Genomic DNA, 19,152 nt, shown 5'->3' with positions numbered 1-19,152 from the left:
GGGTTTCTGTACCCAACAGACAGTTTGGTTAAGGGACAAATGGCTACAAAAGTTAACAAGTCAAAGGATTACGATTTCCAATAATTCTATTTTCCTTCACCCTACCTTCAAGCTGGAGCCACATTAATCGACCTTTTACTTTTGTGATTGAAGCAACACATATTTCTGCCAGATTACTGAGGTTAACAGCCTCCAGCTTCATATTCTTGGTGAAGCCTCGATTCAGTGAAGTCTGAAAACGGATGGAAAGAAAAAGCAGAAAGCACGACATAAGAAAATGGTCTACTAATCATGCTGCACGTTTTAATAACTCCCAAAACATCCTCCCGTTGTTATATAGATTTTTTTTCAGCCACGTTTGCTGCAGCCAGCATAATCAAGGACCCCACGCACCCCGGACATTCTCTCTTCCACCTTCTTCCATCGGGGGAAAAGGCACAAAAGTCTGAGGACACGTACCAACCAACTCAAGAACAGCTTCTTTCCTGCTGCTGTCAGGCTTTTGAATGGACCTACCTCGCATTAAGTTGATCTTTCTCTACACCCTAGCTATGACTGTAACGCTACACTCTGCACACTCTCATTTCCTTCTCTATGAACGGTATGCTTTGTCTGTATAGCGCGCAAGTAACAATACTTTTCACTGTGTACTAATACATGTGACAATAATAAATCAAATCAAATTGTTATAACAAGGATGTGTGCTGTATGTCCTAAAACTGTGTAAATCTAGTGTGATAATCACCAGAACCAAAACCCAGCAGCTTTGCAAAGAGCCTTATGATTAGGAACAGCAATGTGAATTCTTAATGTAATCAGGTTTCAAAAAAAAATTCAAAATGTGATTGAATTAAGAATACTTTTCAATCAAAGAATCGAGAAAGAAACTAAAATAATTCTACAAAAAAGACATAAAAGAGGAATTTAATGATATTTAATTCATTAATACTTCGTTCTTAAAATGATGTAACTTGATTATATTGCCAAAGATTAAACCTGCTCCGGGCAGCACAGTGGTTAGAGCTGCTGCCTCACAGCCCCAGGGACCCGGGTTCAATTCCGGCCTTGGGTCACTGTCCGGGTGGAGTTTGCATGTTCTCCCCGTGTCTGCATGGGTTTCCTCCGGGTGCTCCAGTTTGCGCTCTCTGTCCAAAGATGTGCAGGTTAGGTTGATTGGCCATGCTAAATTGACCCAAGCATCAAGGGGATTAGCGGGGTAAATGTGTGGGGTTATGGGAATAGGGCCTGTGTGGGATTGTGGTCGGTACAGACTTGATGGGCTGAATGGCCTCCTTCTGTACTGTAGGGATTCTATGATAATGTCTGAGAGTATTAAAACAGTTCAGAAACCTTCTAGGTACATTCTCGTTATAATAATTATTTAATTCAAATATCATATAAATGGGTTGGAACCAAGTTAAGCTAATTTTCAAAATGCAATGTAAAGGAATAGAATTAACAACCAAAATATTTCAACATGTGGAAACCTGTTTTAAAATAGAGTAAATTATTATGGGTTGGTCTGTTTTAGAATATACAGAATAACTTACGATCATTCCTTAGTTTGCCACACTTATGCTAAGAGTTATAAAGTTTTCTCCTGTGTCAAGGCAGCCAGAAAGATCAACACACAGAAAAATTACTTCTCCACAATTTGAAAATTGCTGTTTATATTATTTATTGTGCCAAACTGGAAGATCATCAATCCAGCAAACATGCTCAAACAAGGAGGAAAACATGTCCAAAGCACAACTGTACGTTGTTACGTCTTTTTGCCACTACTTCAGATGTATTAAAAAATTAGGGTGGATGAATGCAAGATATCACATTTTTGTTCCGTAAAACAAATGTTTCGAACATGTTCATTATCGAGGTAAATGCATTAAGGCAGGTCTCTGTTATTTTTTGATAAGCTCTGTTTTGGAGTCTGTCCTGGTCCCTCCATGCTGACGCTACTGTTAAGAAAGCCCACCAACGCCTCTACTTTCTAAGGAGACTAAGGACATTTGGTTTGTCTGCCACGACTCTCACCAGCTTTTACAGCTGCACCATAGAAAGCATTCTTTCTGGTTGTATCACAGCTTGGTAAGATTCCTACAAAGGGTCGTGAATGAAGCCCAGTCCATCACTCAAACCAGCCTCCCATCCATTGACTCTCTACACTTCCCGCTGCTTCGAATAAGCAGCCAGCATAATTAAGGACCCCACGCATCCTGGACATTCTCTCTTCCACCTTCTTCCATCGGGAAAAAGTTACAAAAGTCTGAGGTCACGTACCAACCGACTCAAGAACAGCTTCTTTCCTGCTGCCATCAGACCTCTGAATGGACCTACCTCGCATTAAGTTGATCTTTCTCTACACCCTAGCTATGACTGTAACACTACATTCTGCACTCTCTCCTTTCTTTCCGTACGAACGGTATGCTTTGTCCGTATAGCGTGCCAGAAACAATACTTTTCACTGTACACTAATACGTGACAATAATAAATCAAATCAAATTAAGAGCACACGAGAAACCATCTGCTAATCTAGCACGATTCATATACACTTGACGACTTTGTTGAAGTTGTGTCTGAAGATAACCTACACATAATCATGTCAGAACAATAATTGTCTGCTAATGCTTCATTAGCATCTAATGATATCAAATGACCCAGCAACACTGGCGAATATCCTACGGGAAGATGCAGATATAGCAGCAGTTGCTCCAGTGTGTTGCACTTTAGCAAAAAGATGTTCAATTAAAATGGATATTCTTGTAACAGAATGAAGCACTGTCTTGGAACTGGTGAATGTATGCTGAAAATATTTAAAATAAATACTACAGATAGAATAATGTTAAAAATTAATGTCGGCCATAAAATGTTCCGTGTTTAAAATAATCCACCTGAAGTGTGCACATCGAGTTATTTAGTTGTGAACAAATAAAAAGCATATCTCACCATTTAAAAGCACTTTAATTTTAATGTTAACCTCAAGGAGACTACTGCCAACTGGAGTTCTGTGGTCTCAGAGCACTGTACACTTCAGATCCGCCCTGAACGCGAAGGATTCAAAACATTTTAAATAGGATCTCGACTAAGTGAAGTGGATTTGTGGCCTATCTGACTCATCCCTTAAAACCACAAACTAGCAGGTTTACGATGGGTTGGTTTGGATTTGAGATTTTTACATCCCACCCAACCCAAACCTGCCCAAAGTCTCTAACAGCTGGATTAAATGCCATAATACAAAATTAATTCAATATTCCTTTTCAAACAGAACAAAAAACACAAGTAGATTTAAGATTTACAAGTGATAGAACAAAGAGCAAAGAAAATTACAGCACAGGAACAGGCCCTTTGACCTTCCAAGTCTGCATCGACCATGCTGCCCGACTTAACTAAAACCCCCTACGCTTCCAGGGACCATATCCCTCTATTCCCATCCTATTCATGTATTTGTCAAGACGCCCCTTAAAAGTCACTATCGTATCTGCTTCCACTACCTCCCCCGGCAACGAGTTCCAGGCACCCACCACCCTCTGTGTAAAATACCTGCCTCGTGCATCTCCTTTAAACCTTGCCCCTCGCACCTTAAACCTGTGCCCCCTAGTAATTGATTCTTCCACCCTGGGAAAAATCTTCTGACTATCCACTCTGTCCATGCCCCTCATAATCTTGTTAAATATATCTATCTTGTTCATGCAAATAAATTAGCTGCAACTCCCCACAAGTCCCCAGGGTGGACTCATCCCCAAATACTGAGAGAGATATGAAAGGAGACACATCAAAAGGCAGTACATCTAAACAACTGTTTACATTGCAATATTGCAGAGTCCTGGAAATAGATTCAATATCTGTCCTTTTAACCCAAGGTATGATTTGATTCTTGTGATACTGAACATTGTAAAATACACAAGTATGCATTGTATAAAAATGAAATATAACTCATGAACTCATTAGAGGTAGAATATTTATTCAAAACCATTACAAAACGCAGTGAAAGTGTGATGAAAATATTTGATCAATTGCCATTTGGCCAGACAGTCTAGTTATCAAAACCAGTTACCAAAGGCCCTTCAAGAATTTGTGACCACTTCCCACAAGAAATAGGAACAGGAGGAGGCCATTTGGCCCCTCGTGCCTGCTCTGCTATTCAATAAGATCATAGCTGATCCAACATTCCTCACGTCCACTTTCCTGCCCTTTCCCCTTAATTCCCTTACTGATCAAAAATGTATCTCAGCGTTAAATATACTCAAGGACTCTGCCCCCACAGCTCTCCATGGCAGAGAGTTCAAAAGACTTATAACCCTCAGAGCAGAAATTCCTCCTCATCTCAGTCTCAAACTGGCGCTCCTTTATTCTCAGACTGTGCCTTTTATTCCGAGACTCTGAGGGAAAACGTCCTCTCAGCATTTACCCTGTAAAGCCCCTTAAGAATCCTATATGTTTCAATGAGATCACCTCACATTCTTCTAAATTTCAATGAGTAAAGTGCCTGCCCGCATATGACAATCCTTCCATATGGGGGAATCACCCTCGTGAACCTTCCTTGATCTTTCCTTAAATAGGGGGACCAAAACTGCTGGCAGTACTCCATGTGTGGTCTCACTAGTACCTTGTACAGTTGTAGCAAGATTACCCTACTCTTATACTCCGACCCCCCATGTTGGAATGGGCCAACATTCCATTAGCCTTCCTGATTCCCTGCTGCACCTGTGTGCTAGCTTTCTTGGTTTCGTGCACAAATACCCCCAAGTCGCTTTGTGTTGCAGCTTTCTGCAGTATTTCTCTATTTAAATAAGACTCTATACTTTTGTTCTCCCTTCTAAACTGAACAACTTCACATTTTCCAACATTATATTCCATTTGCCAACTGTTTGCCCATTTTTTTTAACTTATTAATATCTCAAACGGTTAGTATCACACTCGCAACTTGCTTGTGCCCTTCTTCCAGCTCCTATGGTTATCTAACTGTTCATTCAGCTTTGTTGCACAATGCCAACATTTCAACCTTGGCTTTACCTTGCTTGTTCTTAGCTGGGGCCTAGCTATCTGCTATTTCAATCTTCTAATTTTTTTTCTTTATTTTTTCAATGGATGAGTATCGCTGTCAAGCCATCATTTGTTGTCGATCCCTAATTGCCCTTGAACTGAACATTTCAGAGGGCAGTTAACACCCATGTTGCTATGGGTCTGGAGTCACAGGTAGGTCATAAGACCATTAGACATAGGGGCAGAATTAGGCAACGCGGCCCATTGAGTCTGCTCCGCCATTCAATCATGGCTGATATTTTTCACATCCCCATTCTCCTGCCTTTTCCCATAACCCCTGATCCTCTTATTAATCAAGAACCTACCTATCTCTGTGTTAAAGACACTTAATGACCTGACCTCCACAGCCTTTTGCGGCAAAGAGTTCCATAGATTCACCATTCCCTGGCTGAAGTAATTCCTCCTCATCTCTGTTCTAAAGGATCATCCCTTTAGCCTGAGGTTGTGCCCTCTGGGTCAAACTGGGTAACGATGGCAGATTTCCTTCCTTAAAGGGCATTAGTGAACTAGATAGATTTTTACAACAGTCAATGAGACTTTCACTGTCACACTGCAGAGGCTAATCCTCTGATCTTTTCAATTGCTGATACTCAGCGCTCCCAACTCTGTTAAACAGCGTCATCCTAACATCCAATCAAAAAGCATCCAACTCCTGCTTTTATGCTTGCATCTCAAGTGCCAGGTTGGTCCATGGTCCATTAGAAGCAGTTATTGAAAACGATTAAGCTGACAAAAAGCAATGTTGCCTTATTTTTGTTTATATTTGTAATGGTAATGAGATATATTAAACCCTTGCGCTGGAAAGGGGAGGAGCGGGAACTGTTGAGTGTTAAGAGAGGGGAAAACGACTGTTTTGTTGTAAGAGATGGCAAAAAGAACGTGAAGGCATCCTTGCTAAATGTGATTATTGATGTGTTTCCTGCACCAGTTCCACACGTTGTGGTGATGGTACTGGGTGCAGATGATCCCAGCAATGCCTTTCCAAGCTCAGCAGATGTGTGTTTTGGAATCCTATCATCATGGCTGAAAAAAAATCCTTTCTTGTCCTCCAGTCACACTTCCAAGGAGACTTCAGAGAAGGGAGATTCCGTGCAACTCATTTCCTTTTCCAGCAATGAAACTGCAAAATCTTCCAGAAGGGAATACAACTTCCCTGGAAGAGTATATTATTGTGTTGCGTTGGAGCAGTTTCAATAAATCCTAAAACTGCTGGCTGCAAAACACTAACTTCATTGTAACATATTTACAGTTTTGAGAATACCCCTTTGCACTAGCTTCTGACCAGGCTTACACTCCTGGAAGCTCAGATCACACGAGTGTATATCAATTCCTTCCATGACTGTTCCAGTTAATCCTCGATTAGTCTAACATACTCCTTCTCCCCCCTTAAGTCTCTGTTCAGACCTCAATGTTCTCTGGAAAGCCAATGCTTCAGTCTCCTAGTCATTCTGAACATTTAGTTCCATTGGAAACACAGCCTCTTTTTGATCTCTTAGGTAAATATCATTTTTCTTGCTCTCTCCATCTTGTCTTCTTTTTCCCCTCTGTGTTCTCTTATATCAATAAGCACTGTGGTACCTTCATGAGCACTCTATCTTGTCTGTAGGGAATAATGAATTCTCATTCAATAGTCTTCTGGACACTGTTGAACAAAATCAAACTGATGATTCAGGATAACCTGCTTCATATCTTCTTTCCAGTTGTGATGATTGCTCTGGTCTTGGTCTCCGTTTCTCACTCTGTTGCTAACCTGAAATCAAGGCGCTTCTATTTCTTCTTGTAGGAAAAGATGACGACATTAGTGATTCTTCTGATTTGTGAATTGAACAAGTGATACATCTGGACACCATCTCCTCCCATAACTTTTGAGACATATCACCAAACCGAATACCATGCTCTGGCTCTGCACTTGGTAATACCTAAACATGATCTTGAAGTAGGTGTTGTAAGATCTCAAGTTTAAATACCCTTGGAATTATTATTCGGTCATGTGTGCCAGTAAATCACCAATCGCTGTCAGCTGTGCTTGAATACAGTCTCAAGCGAGGAACATGTTGGCCATTCTTTAATGCAAAATTCACTCTCTGCTTACATTCATCTTCTGAGTTTTGAGTTTCTCTAATTTCACTTAATGTTCAAGTAATTCCCAGAAATGTGTCGACTGTAATTCCAGCAAATGTCTCAGCTTCCTCCTTCAATTCAATATTGGCCCATAACTTCCTCAGATTGGCAATCTCTGCCGGATTGGCAATCTGAATGAATTTACCCTAAAGTTACACAGCTCTCGTCTTGCCCAATCTTCCTCACTCAAGCCGAGTGAGACAGGGGCAGTGCAGCCAGCCCCCCCCCGCAGCAGTGGCGTGGAGCAACTGGGCCGCAGAGCGGTAAGTCACTCCCCTTTTTTTGTTACGGTAGTAGCTGCCGTAAAGGAGATGTACAAAGGGGCAATTTAAAGGGGAGCAGGTAAATTTCAAAGATTTGCCAGGAGACTGGGAAAGTTCTGGAGCACACATCTTCAGTCCTACTGCTGGAATATTGTCAAGGCCCACAGCCTTTGCAGTATCCAGTGCCTTCAACCATTTTTTGATATCATGTGGATAGAATCGAATTGGCTGAAGACTGACATCGATGAAGCTGTGACATCTGGAGGAGGCTGAGATTGTGCTTCATTGTTACAAATGCTTCGGTCTCATTTGTTTGCACTGACGTGCTGGATTCCCCCATCGTTGAGGTTGAAACCTCTTCCCCCAATGAGTTGTTTAATTGTCCACCACCATTCATGACTGGATGTAGCAGGGCTGCGGAGCTTAGATCTGATCTGTTGGTTGTGAAATTGCTTGACTTTATTACTTGTTGTGTATGCTATTCAGCATGCAAGCAGTCCCCCGTTGTAGCTTCACCAGGTTGACACCTAAAAATTAGATATGCCTGGTGTTACACATGGTATGCCCTCCTGCACTCTTCATTGTGCCAGGATTGATCTCCTGCCTTGGGGGTAATGGTAGCGTGGGGATATCTGCTGCTGCTGATAGTCCACAGTTACCTCATCAGTGCCTGAGCCCGAGTTGCTGGATCTGTTCAAAGTCTGTCCCAACATGCTGGAGGGTATCTATCCTTAATGTGAAGATGGGACTTCGTCTCCAAAAGGACTGTGTGGTGGTCACATGTTTCTTAAAGACTGCTGGCTGCAAAACACTAACTTTTTTGTAACGCATTCACAGTAATGAGAACATCCTATGGGGAGGTGATGGCCTGGTGGTATTATCACGAGGCTATTAATCCAGACACTCAGCCAATACAAAGAACAAAGAACAGTACAGCACAGGAAACAGGCCCTTCGGCCCTCCAAGCCTGTGCCGCTCCTTGGTCCAACTAGACCAATCGTTTGTATCCCTCCATTCCCAGGCTGCTCATATGACTATCCAGGTAATGTCTGGGGACCCGGTTTCAAATCCCGCCACGGCAGATGGAGGACTTTGAAATCATTTTTTTTAAAAATCTGGAATTAAGAATCTACTGATGACCATGAACCATTGTCGATTGTCGGAAAAACACATCTGGTTCACTAATGTCCTTTAGGTAATCTGTTGTCCATATCCGGTCTGGCCTACATGTGACTCCAGAGCCACAGCAATGTGGTTGACTCTCAACTCCCCTCAGGCAACTAGGGATGGGCAATAAATGCTGTGATGTGGAGTTGCCGGCGTCGGGCTGGGTAAGCACAGTAAGAAGTCTCACAACACCAGGTTTATTTGGTACCACATTAAATCCTGGCCAGTTAGCGACGCGCATAAATAAAAATCCCCCACAGCAAGAAATGAATTTTTTTTTAAATGAATAAACAAAACCCCTTCTCCTCCTGAGCTGACTTAAAGATTGGGTTTTTCCACTCCCCTCTGCATCGGATGGGTTTGGTGATGAGCGGAAAAAGCAGGAAGCATTCGTCCCCTCCTCCCGTCAGTAGCGGGCCGCATTTCCTCATTTGTGTCTCATTTATCAGACCCACGTGCTGCCAGCGATACTTTCTCAGACGACTAAGGAAATTTGGCATGTCAGCTACGACTCTCACCAACTTTTACAGATGCACTATAGAAAGCATTCTTTCTGGTTGTATCACAGCTTGGTATGGCTCCTGCTCTGCCCAAGACCGCAAGGAACTACAAAAGGTCGTGAATGTAGCCCAATCCATCACGCAAACCAGCCTCCCATCCATTGACTCTGTTTACACTTCCCGCTGCCTCGGCAAAGCAGCCAGCATAATTAAGGACCCCACGCACCCCGGACATTCTCTCTTCCATCTTCTTCCGTCGGGAAAAAGATACAAAAGTCTGAGGTTACGTACCAACCGACTCAAGAACAGCTTCTTCCCTGCTGCTGTCAGACTTTTGAATGGACCTACCTCGCATTGAGCTGATCTCTCTCTACACCCTAGCTATGACTGTAAGACTACATTCTGCACTCTCTCCTTTCCTTCTCTATGAACGGTATGCTTTGTCTGTATAGCGCACAAGAAACAATACTTTTCACTGTATGTTAATACATGTGACAATAATAAATCAAATCAATTGAATCAAGATACATTGCGGAAGCCGGTCTTCTTTTTTGTCTGGGCACTACACCATACGGCGCAAATAGCTACCACTGCTGTTGGCGGCCACACTATAAGGCTGCATTACCTGCCTGATACTGGACTTTGTCGATATCAAAGAAAATCTCACCCTTATTCTCCTAAACTCTCAGCTAAATGTATGCCACTTCCTTACATTTCAAAACTGACTGCTACAATTAATATTTGATGGGACTTATTCTAAAGTACTCCTCGATATTACTGCCTGTATTTAAATTTGGGCTTCATTGTTTGAAACTTAGAAGCTCTTCTGTATTTAATTCAAATAATTCCAGAACAATTTCTGCACTAATTTAGCAAAATTAAATCTGCCAGATTATATTTTCATTATATATACACATTAGTCAAAAAAAATTATAAGATTCGTGCTTTTTGTAACCAGAAACATATTTTTGGTATTATTTACAGAAATCCAGTTGTGTAAACCTTCCATGACCATTTGCCTGAAGCAGTGAAATTTTCCAAAGTGAAAGTTTCTTGCATAATTGTAGATGAGAGCACAACTTACATTTCTGAAGCAGTACTGAGAAAGTGCCTCTGCCCCACACTGTTTCAGATAATCAGCCCAGTCAAAGTCTAAGCCAGGATAACCTGCAATAATACAAGACAAAATATAAACAATACATCGCATATTTCCCCTACTATCCTACTCTTATGTTGCTTACTAATGCTAAGGTACATGTCAGCAGTCTGTGTACCTGGCCTTTCTTGATGCATTGAGCAATACTGTGCAATTGCCATAGAGCCTGTATTTAATCCCCAAAGAAGCCCTCTGGGGTGGGGATTAAAAAAAGTAATTTCTCAAGTAATAACTGGTGTAATTCTGAAAACTTTGGGTGGGACTTTTAACTGGTGGGTTTGGGTCGGGTAGTTGGAACAAATATATATTTGTTACCAAATATTAACCATATTAAAGAAGCTTTTTTCCAATTTACAGCAATCAACTTGGCAATTGAAAAAACGCACATCTGATGTTCAGCCAATATGTTCTACAATATTTCAGTTAAAATGAGCTTTTAAGTCTTAAAGATCAGACCCAAATCAGCCATCAAGATGCAATGTTGGCAGAGAATCATAGAATCCTTACAGTGCAGAGAGAGAGAGAGGCCACTCGGTCCATTGAGACTGCACCGACAACAATCCTACCCAGGCCCTCTCCCCATAACTTCACATATTTACCCCGCTAACCTACGCAACCTGGGATACCAAGAGGCAATTTAGCATGGCCAATGCGCCTAACCCACACATCTTTGGACTGTGGGAGCAAACCGGAGCACCAGGAAGAAACCCACGCAGACACAGAGAGAACGCGCAAACTCCACATTGACAATGACCCAAGCCGGGAATCGAACCCGGTTCCCTGGCGCTGTGAAGCAACAGTGCTAACCACTGTGCTGCAGAGATCCTGATGGGCAAGGGCAGGGTGAGAATGGATCGGAGACCTGGGTTGGGGAAATCAAAATCTGAGATCTCATGGGGATGGTTGTGAGGGGAGAGGAGCAGTGATTCTGCTAGGACGGTTCATTCCGGCAAGCACAATCGATCCAGGAGGCCTCCAGCATCTACCAAGCGCTCATCTGGATGTCACTGCCAGGTTGCAGAAGCTAGAGAAACCCAGCTGCCCGTGTATGAAGTTGGAATATTGAGTAACAATGAGGCTAGCATTCCACTTATAAAATTTATATATGGACTGGGTTATCACTCACCCACTTCCCCAGTTGAAGCTGGAAGTTTAGCTCAAGAAGAGTAACCCAGCACACAACCCAAAATTATACCAGTTATTAAGTTGTGCTCGAGAAATTACTTACTTTTAAAAAGAATTGTGATCAAATGCAAGGTATTAAGTAAAAAAAAACACAGGGATAAAATATTATTTTGTAAACGTGGGAGAACTTCATGGACAGAATGGTCAAACCCACCATGTAAAATTTACACATTTCCCAATATACACAGAACAATCCCACATAATGAAAAAGGAGTTATTGGCTATCCAGTCTTATTTATTGCAAATACACAAACCACACACATTAAATGTGTTTTGGAAACCGTACACATATTTCGTACATTCAGTAAGGGATGATTTCTGACTCAGCAATTCTAGTGAGTAGACCATAATCAGAAATTCCACAAACCGTCCCTTTTCCCTGTAAACGATTGTTTAAAAAAAGGGATGTGTCAAAATTTCCAGTACCTGTGCCTTGAGAACAAGGTGCTTGCAACGCTTGCAAAGTACGTTGCCTATGATGTTGGGGGAAATATCAAGCTAAGCTCTGGCCAGCCTACACTCGCAGATCAGCAGCACAGGGAGTGTCACTTGCTTATCTCATTGAGTTCAGAATCATGCATAAAACAAATAGTTTTCATGATAATAAATCTGAACAACTTGTAGAGGGATAATAGTCTAGTTTGTGAGATTTCAAATGCAGGTTAAAAATTGAAATCAGCACATTATGTGAAGGATTGTATTACAACTGATTCAAGGAGGATATCAATCCATGAGTTATCAAACTACCATAGACGTCCTTTAGCTCTGCTTTCATCGTGGTTGCTATGCAACAGCCAGCAGTAATGTTATTGAAACTGTACAAAGTTTAAGTTGATGTGAAAAATTGTATTCTGTTGAATTATATTTTTTAAACTTAAAAGTGCTAAATAAAGAATGTTTTAATAAAGCAATGCTGCATTTTGTTTTCTTTATATTTCAGAGAGATACAAACCCTTGGGTGGAGTCAGATGGACCCCATTTTTAAGGCACCACTGAACAGGAAGGATCCCTGGCGAATCAGCATGGCAAAGGATGGAGTTTTCACTAGCGTCTGGCCTCAAGTCATCAATTGTGATCATAAAATACTGATCATTAAAAACCTGCAAGAATAAGGACACATTGTCACCTGTGATGTTTTACTTGGCATTCACAAAATACGCTCAAAATCATTCTCTGTTCTCATGCTCACGAATATACAGTTACTCATTTTTATATCGGCCACAAATCTCGGATGTCGAACGCCGTGTCGCTGCTGCCAGCGAGAACGGGGAATTTGGCACTCCAGTCACAGCAGCAGGACCGGAGAATCCCAGCCACAGACAAGGTCAGAGAATTCTAGCCAGAGTTTCAAAGACACCCATTAAATAGTCGTACTTTTAATACAGGTGTAGATGTTAGTTTATTTATGAGTCACAAGTAGGCTTACATTGACACGGCAATGAAATTAGTTAAAGGGAACCTTACGACATATTTTACTATTTAAAAGTGCATTAAAATTGCTAATTAGAATGTTTCCTTTCAAAATTAAAATACAATCCCAAATGATGTATTCCAGAATTTAGATAGCTGTTTTGCTAATGCTTTGTAACGATTGATCAAAATTTTCAAGAAAAGGTTATAGGCACTGATATTATGAGTGGGTGGCACGGTAGCACAGTGGTTAGCACTACTGCTTCACAGCTCCAGAGACCTGGGTTCGATTCCCGGCTTGAGTCACTGTCTGTGTGGAGTTTGCACATTCTCCCCGTGTCTGCGTGGGTTTCCTCCGGGTGCTCCGGTTTCCTCCCACAGTTGAAAGATGTGCGGGATAGTTTGATTGGCCATGCTAAAATTGCCCCTTAGTGTCCTGAGATGCGTACGTTAGAGGGATTAGCGGGTAAATATATAGGGATATGGGGGTAGGGCCTGGGTGGGACTGTGGTCGGTGCAGACTCGATGGGCCAAATGGCCTCTTTCTGCACTGTAGTGTTTCTATGATTCTATAAGTGAATCTGAAAAAATCATTGTTAAACAACAATGCAATATGTCAAATATTTTCATTCAAGAGTGCTTAATCTTAATAATTAAGGATAGTTTATTCTGTCTAATGACAGAGTCTTTGATGCTCACCTTTGTTACAGTGGCAGGACAGATGGAAAATGGCTCCCTTGGATCTACTGCCTCCAACTTCATGCCAGCTGTGAAGCAGTGAGTCCTCAGATCAGGTTGGTCCTGCGATTAAACAAAAAAAAGTGATCACAAAACCCGAATCTTCTCCAGCACAGGCAGCGCCCAATAACTGGGGCAAAATTGTTGGCAGGCTCAATCTGTGTACCGAAAGAGAAAGGTCTGTTCTGAATTCATCCTCTTCCCTCATTGGAACAAAGGCAGTGCCAACATTTCCTCAACACAACTCTCAGCTACATTTCTACCAACCTTCGAGAGCCGTTGAAGAAAAACTAGTTGGAGCTCTGACTAATGGATGGAGTTTAATTTAGATAAATGCCAGGTGATGCATTTTGGTCGATTGAACCAGGGCAGGACTTACTCAGTTAATAGTAGGGCATTGGGGAGAGTTATAAGAACAAAGAGATCGAGGGGTAAGGGTTCATAGCTCCTTGAAAGTGGAGTCACAGGGGGACAGAGCAGTGAAGAAGGCATTCGGCATGCTTGGTTTCATTGGTCAGAACATTGAATACAGAAGTTGGGACGTCTTGTTGAAGTTGTACAAGACATTGGTAAGGTCACACTTGGAATACTGCGTGCAGTTCTGGTCACCCTATTATAGAAAGGATATTATTAAACTAGAAAGAGCGCAGAAAAGATTTACTAGGATGTTACTGGGACTTAATGGTTTGAGTTATAAGGAGAGGCTGGATAGACTGGGACTTTTTTCCCTAGAGCGTAGGAGACTTAGGGGTGATCTTATAGAGGTCTATAAAATAATAAGGGGCATATATCAGCTAGATAGTCGATATCTTTTCCCAAAGGGGAAAGTCTAAAACTAGAGGGCATGGGTTTAAGGTGAGGAGGGAGAGATACAAAAGTGTCCAGAGGGGCAACTTTTTCACACAGAGGGTGGTGAGTGTCTGGAACGAGCTGCCAGAGGCAGTAGTAGAGGCGGGTACAATTTTGTCTTTTAAAAAGCATTTAGATAGTTACATGGGTAAGATGGATATAGAGGGATATGGGCCAAATGCGGGCAATTGGGACTAGCACAGTGGTTAAAAGAAAAGGGCGGCCTGGACAAGTTGGGCCATGCTGTAAAGCTGAATGAATTCTTGGGAAATGGAATGCATCTCCAGTTTAATATTGCAAGAAAGTCTGTGCTCACTTCAAACAGGTAACAAGGAGAGAGAAAGAGAAAAAAAAAGTTCTAGAAATAGATCAATTGTTAAGAATTTAGGAATGAATTAACTTGTCCTGGCACAGCTGCAGTTTACACAGGAAGAAAGGACTGCTAAATTCACTTTGCTTCAAGGAGTAACGGCGAAATATATAAATGCAAGTTATTGTTGTATCACTTTCAATGCAGCAGAACACCCCAAAGGAGTGTTGTTGGACAAATGTTGACAGCAAGACACTGAGAAGGTGTTCGGACAGATGACCAAAAGCTTGGCCGGAGTTAGGCTACAGATACTTTCAATGAAGCTACAACTGCTTTTCAGTGCTGCAGGATACCCCTTTACAGAACATTGAAGATTTGTAGATAAGCGATATCTATATTTTTGCGCTAACAGCCCAGCACTTCACTGCTGATATTGCAAGTGCAATTAAATTTACCATGTTAGCCACACTGAAGGCTTTCTTTGGTATTACTAAGCAGTAAGCTAACTTAGGACATTAATGGCAGGGATTCGTAATAGTTTCTTCCAATATGGAAAAGCCGGAAACTCCAGGTACTTCTTGTGATAAGATATTGTGCGTGGTGAGAATGCCTCAAGACTTGGCTATATATTAGAATTTTCAGCCGCAGCATAAGCAGTCCAAGTTGAATACCAGGCAATCCAGGAGAGCAAAGAATCGACAAGCCATGAAATCCATATAAAAAGAGTAAATCATTTTCATTCGAGCAGCACAGACAGGTTTAATATATCTACAAGCATTGGCATTAGTGGAACACTAATGGGCTGATTCGCGAAGTATTATTTTACAATTCCCACTATCCCTTACTGACACAATTCAGATACAAGAACACTTCAGTTTTGATTGCTCTCTAGCACATGGGAAACACAAAGTAATCCAAGACACTTTGCTAGACAATTGCTATCCTGATATGGCATTGAACTCCTGTCCCAGCACAAAAACACATCTGACTCGCAGTGATGCTCATGTTTAGAAATTCTTTTAAAAATGAGTGCATGATTAAATTTATTCTCATGCACAAAATTAACTTGCATAAAGAAATCTGCTACCTTCGATTTTTGATTTGATTTATTATTGTCACATGTAGAGAGTGAAAAGTATTGTTTCCTGCACGCTGTTGTCATGTGAATGTACCTTTAAGAAAGGCTTTTTTAAAATCATGCAGCTTACAGCTTCAGTGATGTCATTGGGGGTGGAGCTAAGCTGTAGCAGTCAGGTGATAGGGCTTTCAGTTTCGTTTGTGACAATCAGGGGGTAGGGGCTTTTTCCTTTGGAGTTTTAGTTTCATTTTTGGGAAGCAGATTAGCAGCAAGCTAAGAAGCAGTATCTTTCTCTCCGTTTTTTTCCCCCCCTTTTGTTTGGTTCCGCCTTAAAGAAGCTATGTTTTGGGAAATAGATTCAACTACAACCTCTTCTGAGTTTCTTCGCAAGGGATTTTCATCATTCTGCCCAGGAGGCTGGATTCCTGCAGCGAGTGGGCATTAACCCATGTATTGTGCTTATTTGGAGGGTTTTGTGTATTGGATGTTGGCTTTGGTTGGAACACATTAGGGATATTTCCTTAAGAGTTATACATTATTGTGGTTGTTGTGGTTCTTGTTTGTAATTGTTAAAAGTTCTTGCTAATTGTCTCACTATACACGTCAACAATATTCTTAATTAAACTTTGTTTTTGATAAAAGCTCCTCATGGGTCAGCTGAGTCACAACTGAGGTGAAACCTCCCATGCCAACTAAATTCAGCATAAAAGGTCAGGCGTGCTTCATAGAACACCTTGAAGTATCCGACCTGACTTGTAACACTATATAGGCAAGGCATACCATTCATAGATAAGGAAAGGAGCAAGTGCAGAATATCGTGTTACAGTCATAGCTAAGGTGTAGAGAAAGATCAACTTAATGCAAGGTCGGTCCATTCAAAAGTCTCACGGCCGCAGGGAAGAAGCTGTTCTTGAGTCGGTTGGTACGCGACCTCAGACTTTTGTATCTTTTTCCCGACGGAAGAAGGTGGAAGAGAGGTGGAAGGGGTGCGTGGGGTCCTTAATTATGCTGGCTGCATTTCCGAGGTGGCGGGAAGTGTAGACAGAGTCAATGGATGGGATTTGTCCATCCCAGTTAAACCAATAAATCTATGTCAATCACTGACAAATAACTTACATAAATCTTTGTCTTACATCTGCTCATATTTATGCATTAATTAGTATTAGGCCAGGATGATTGTAAGCAAATAAAAAATATAAGACATTCGATTGTTACACAGCATATCAATTGTAGCATTGTTCATGATGATTTAAGGTGAACACAGTGATTCAGACATAGAAATGGTGCTATGCCGTGTAATGCCCAATGACTTGTGCCTCGCTCCCAACAAGTTGAATTTTTGAACTAAAAGAAAAAATGCTGGAAAATCTCAGCAGGTTTGGCAGCATCTGTGAGGAGAGAAAAGAGCTGACGTTTCGAGTCCAGATGACCCTTTGTCAAAGCTAAAAGGCATAGAAAGTGGGGGATATTTATACTGTTTTTATACTGGCCATTCACACCTTCTATTCTCTCTATGAGCTGCCACTAGCAGTCTTTCCCCTTGATTCTGTGGCTATAGTAAGAAGTCTCACAACGCCAGGTTAAAGTCCAACAGGTTTATTTTGTCGAGCACAAGCTTTTGGAGCGCAGTCCCTTCATCAGGTGGATTCAAAATAAATCTACCAAATAAACCTGTTGGACTTTAACCTGGTGTTGTGAGACTTCTTACTGTGCCCACCCCAGTCCAACGCAGGCATCTCCACATCTGTGGCTATGACTCATCTTTCATTCCCTCACCCCACAGTATAAATATCTCCCACTTTCTATGCCTTTTAGCTTTCACAAAGAGTCATCCGGACTTGAAGCGTTGGCTCACAATTGGAACCGGACTCCATGATAAGTCTCAAAATTGCTAGACTTTGGTTCTTTCTAATGATTTTTTTTTTATTAAACCTTTCTTTGATTTATAAGTTGGAGTAAGTTTTGTTATAGTTTCAAAGACCTGATTTCTTCTTTTCGGACAGTTTACAAGGTAGTGGTATGGGGAATCGCATTGGAAACAGCGATTCACAACCCCTCTAGCATTCCTTCGATTTAAATGTCTTTTATCAGTATCCCATGTGTGTCTTCTTTCCCCATTTTCAAAATCGGTTAAAACCATTCTCTGCTACCACTGTTTCTTCAGAAGGAATTCTTCAAAATGCAGCTAATGAAAATACAACAATACTTACTCCAACTTATCAAAGAAAGGGTTTAATAAAGAAACATCATTACTCCAAACTTGGGGCCTCGCCCTGGGCCATTCCAAGCTTCCCAAAATTCTACATAGTTCTTTATTTATAGCGAATCAGCTGGTCAGCTGACTATTACATCACTCTGTGACTGGTTCCATGTTTAATTGGGTCAGCTGACCCTTATATCTTGTTCCCATTGGTCACATTACATCCAATACAAAGTTGTCACTGGTTATATTCTAACAAGGATAGCAGGAAGCATGTGGCAGTTTGACGTTAAGTATGTGGGGGATTAGTTGCAGTGACAGTTGTGTCATTTTGAAGCAGCACTGGGAGACTTTGGGCTGTGGGGAAGTGTAAACCTATGGGCTTTGGTATCATAGGGGAGGGGATGCAATTCCTGACTTGATGCAAAGCAACATTCTTGAGAATATAATAGAGGAGGTACAATTTAAGCAGCTACTAAAGTCCGTCAACACTTGTGACTTATGAACATCATAAGAAGTTGCAACTCTTGAATGGTGTTGTTTGGAACATTGATTAGGTTTCCATGTTATTTCAAGTCAGGGAGAGCTCAGGATCAGACTGCACTGGAGTGCAGAGGTGTCTCCTCGGATCAGGGAATCAAAAGGAAAATTCAGGAAATGCAGGATCTAGAAGCTGTCGGAGTTGGAGAAAAGAGGGAGAGTCTCCAAGTCTGAGTGTAACAGAAAGATAGAAACAAGGGTCCAACATATGGAAACTTTGAGGAAAAGTAGTCTTAAGGAATTGAAGAGAAACATGGCTTAAAGATCCAAGAAGACCCAGCAGTGGGGTTCAAAGGTTCAGTGGCATTTGAAGTATAGGAAGAGTCAAAGTCTCGCGATTTTGAGACTGATCCTGAAGTCCGGCTCCAATAAGGAGCAGCCAGGATTTGGAATCTATGGCAAGTGGGTCCAAGGTCTGGCACCATCTGTGGTGTTGGTGGTTGCCGGGGGGGGGGGGGGGGGGGGGGGGGCACGCGCGCGGAGTGGTGGTAACTGGACTGGAGTCCAGCATCACGGAAAGCCCAGGAGAATAAAAACCGACCAAACAAACCACTTTGGGGCTGCACGGTGGGCACACTGGTTAGCACTGCTGCCT

General features: G+C 41.8%; 1 protein-coding gene across 4 annotated transcripts in view; it reads right to left on the bottom strand.

The window, feature by feature from the left end:
- sfmbt2 (Scm like with four mbt domains 2) overlaps positions 1-19,152 on the bottom strand; it is a 201,338-nt gene that overhangs the window by 71,027 nt on the left and 111,159 nt on the right. For all 4 annotated transcript variants that reach the window (XM_078235921.1, XM_078235924.1, XM_078235923.1 and 1 more), the window contains 4 exons: positions 13,542-13,643; positions 12,385-12,532; positions 10,176-10,258; positions 106-232 (listed from right to left, as the gene is read on the bottom strand). In XM_078235921.1, the coding sequence (XP_078092047.1) occupies positions 106-232; positions 10,176-10,258; positions 12,385-12,532; positions 13,542-13,643 (460 nt within the window). The remainder of the gene's footprint in view (positions 1-105; positions 233-10,175; positions 10,259-12,384; positions 12,533-13,541; positions 13,644-19,152) is intronic.

Source organism: Mustelus asterias, chromosome 19 (genome assembly GCF_964213995.1).
Source record: "Mustelus asterias chromosome 19, sMusAst1.hap1.1, whole genome shotgun sequence".
NCBI classification, from domain to species: Eukaryota; Metazoa; Chordata; class Chondrichthyes; order Carcharhiniformes; family Triakidae; genus Mustelus; species Mustelus asterias.
The sequence above is the reverse complement of the archived record's forward strand: the minus strand, read 5'-3'. Positions and strand labels throughout refer to the sequence as shown.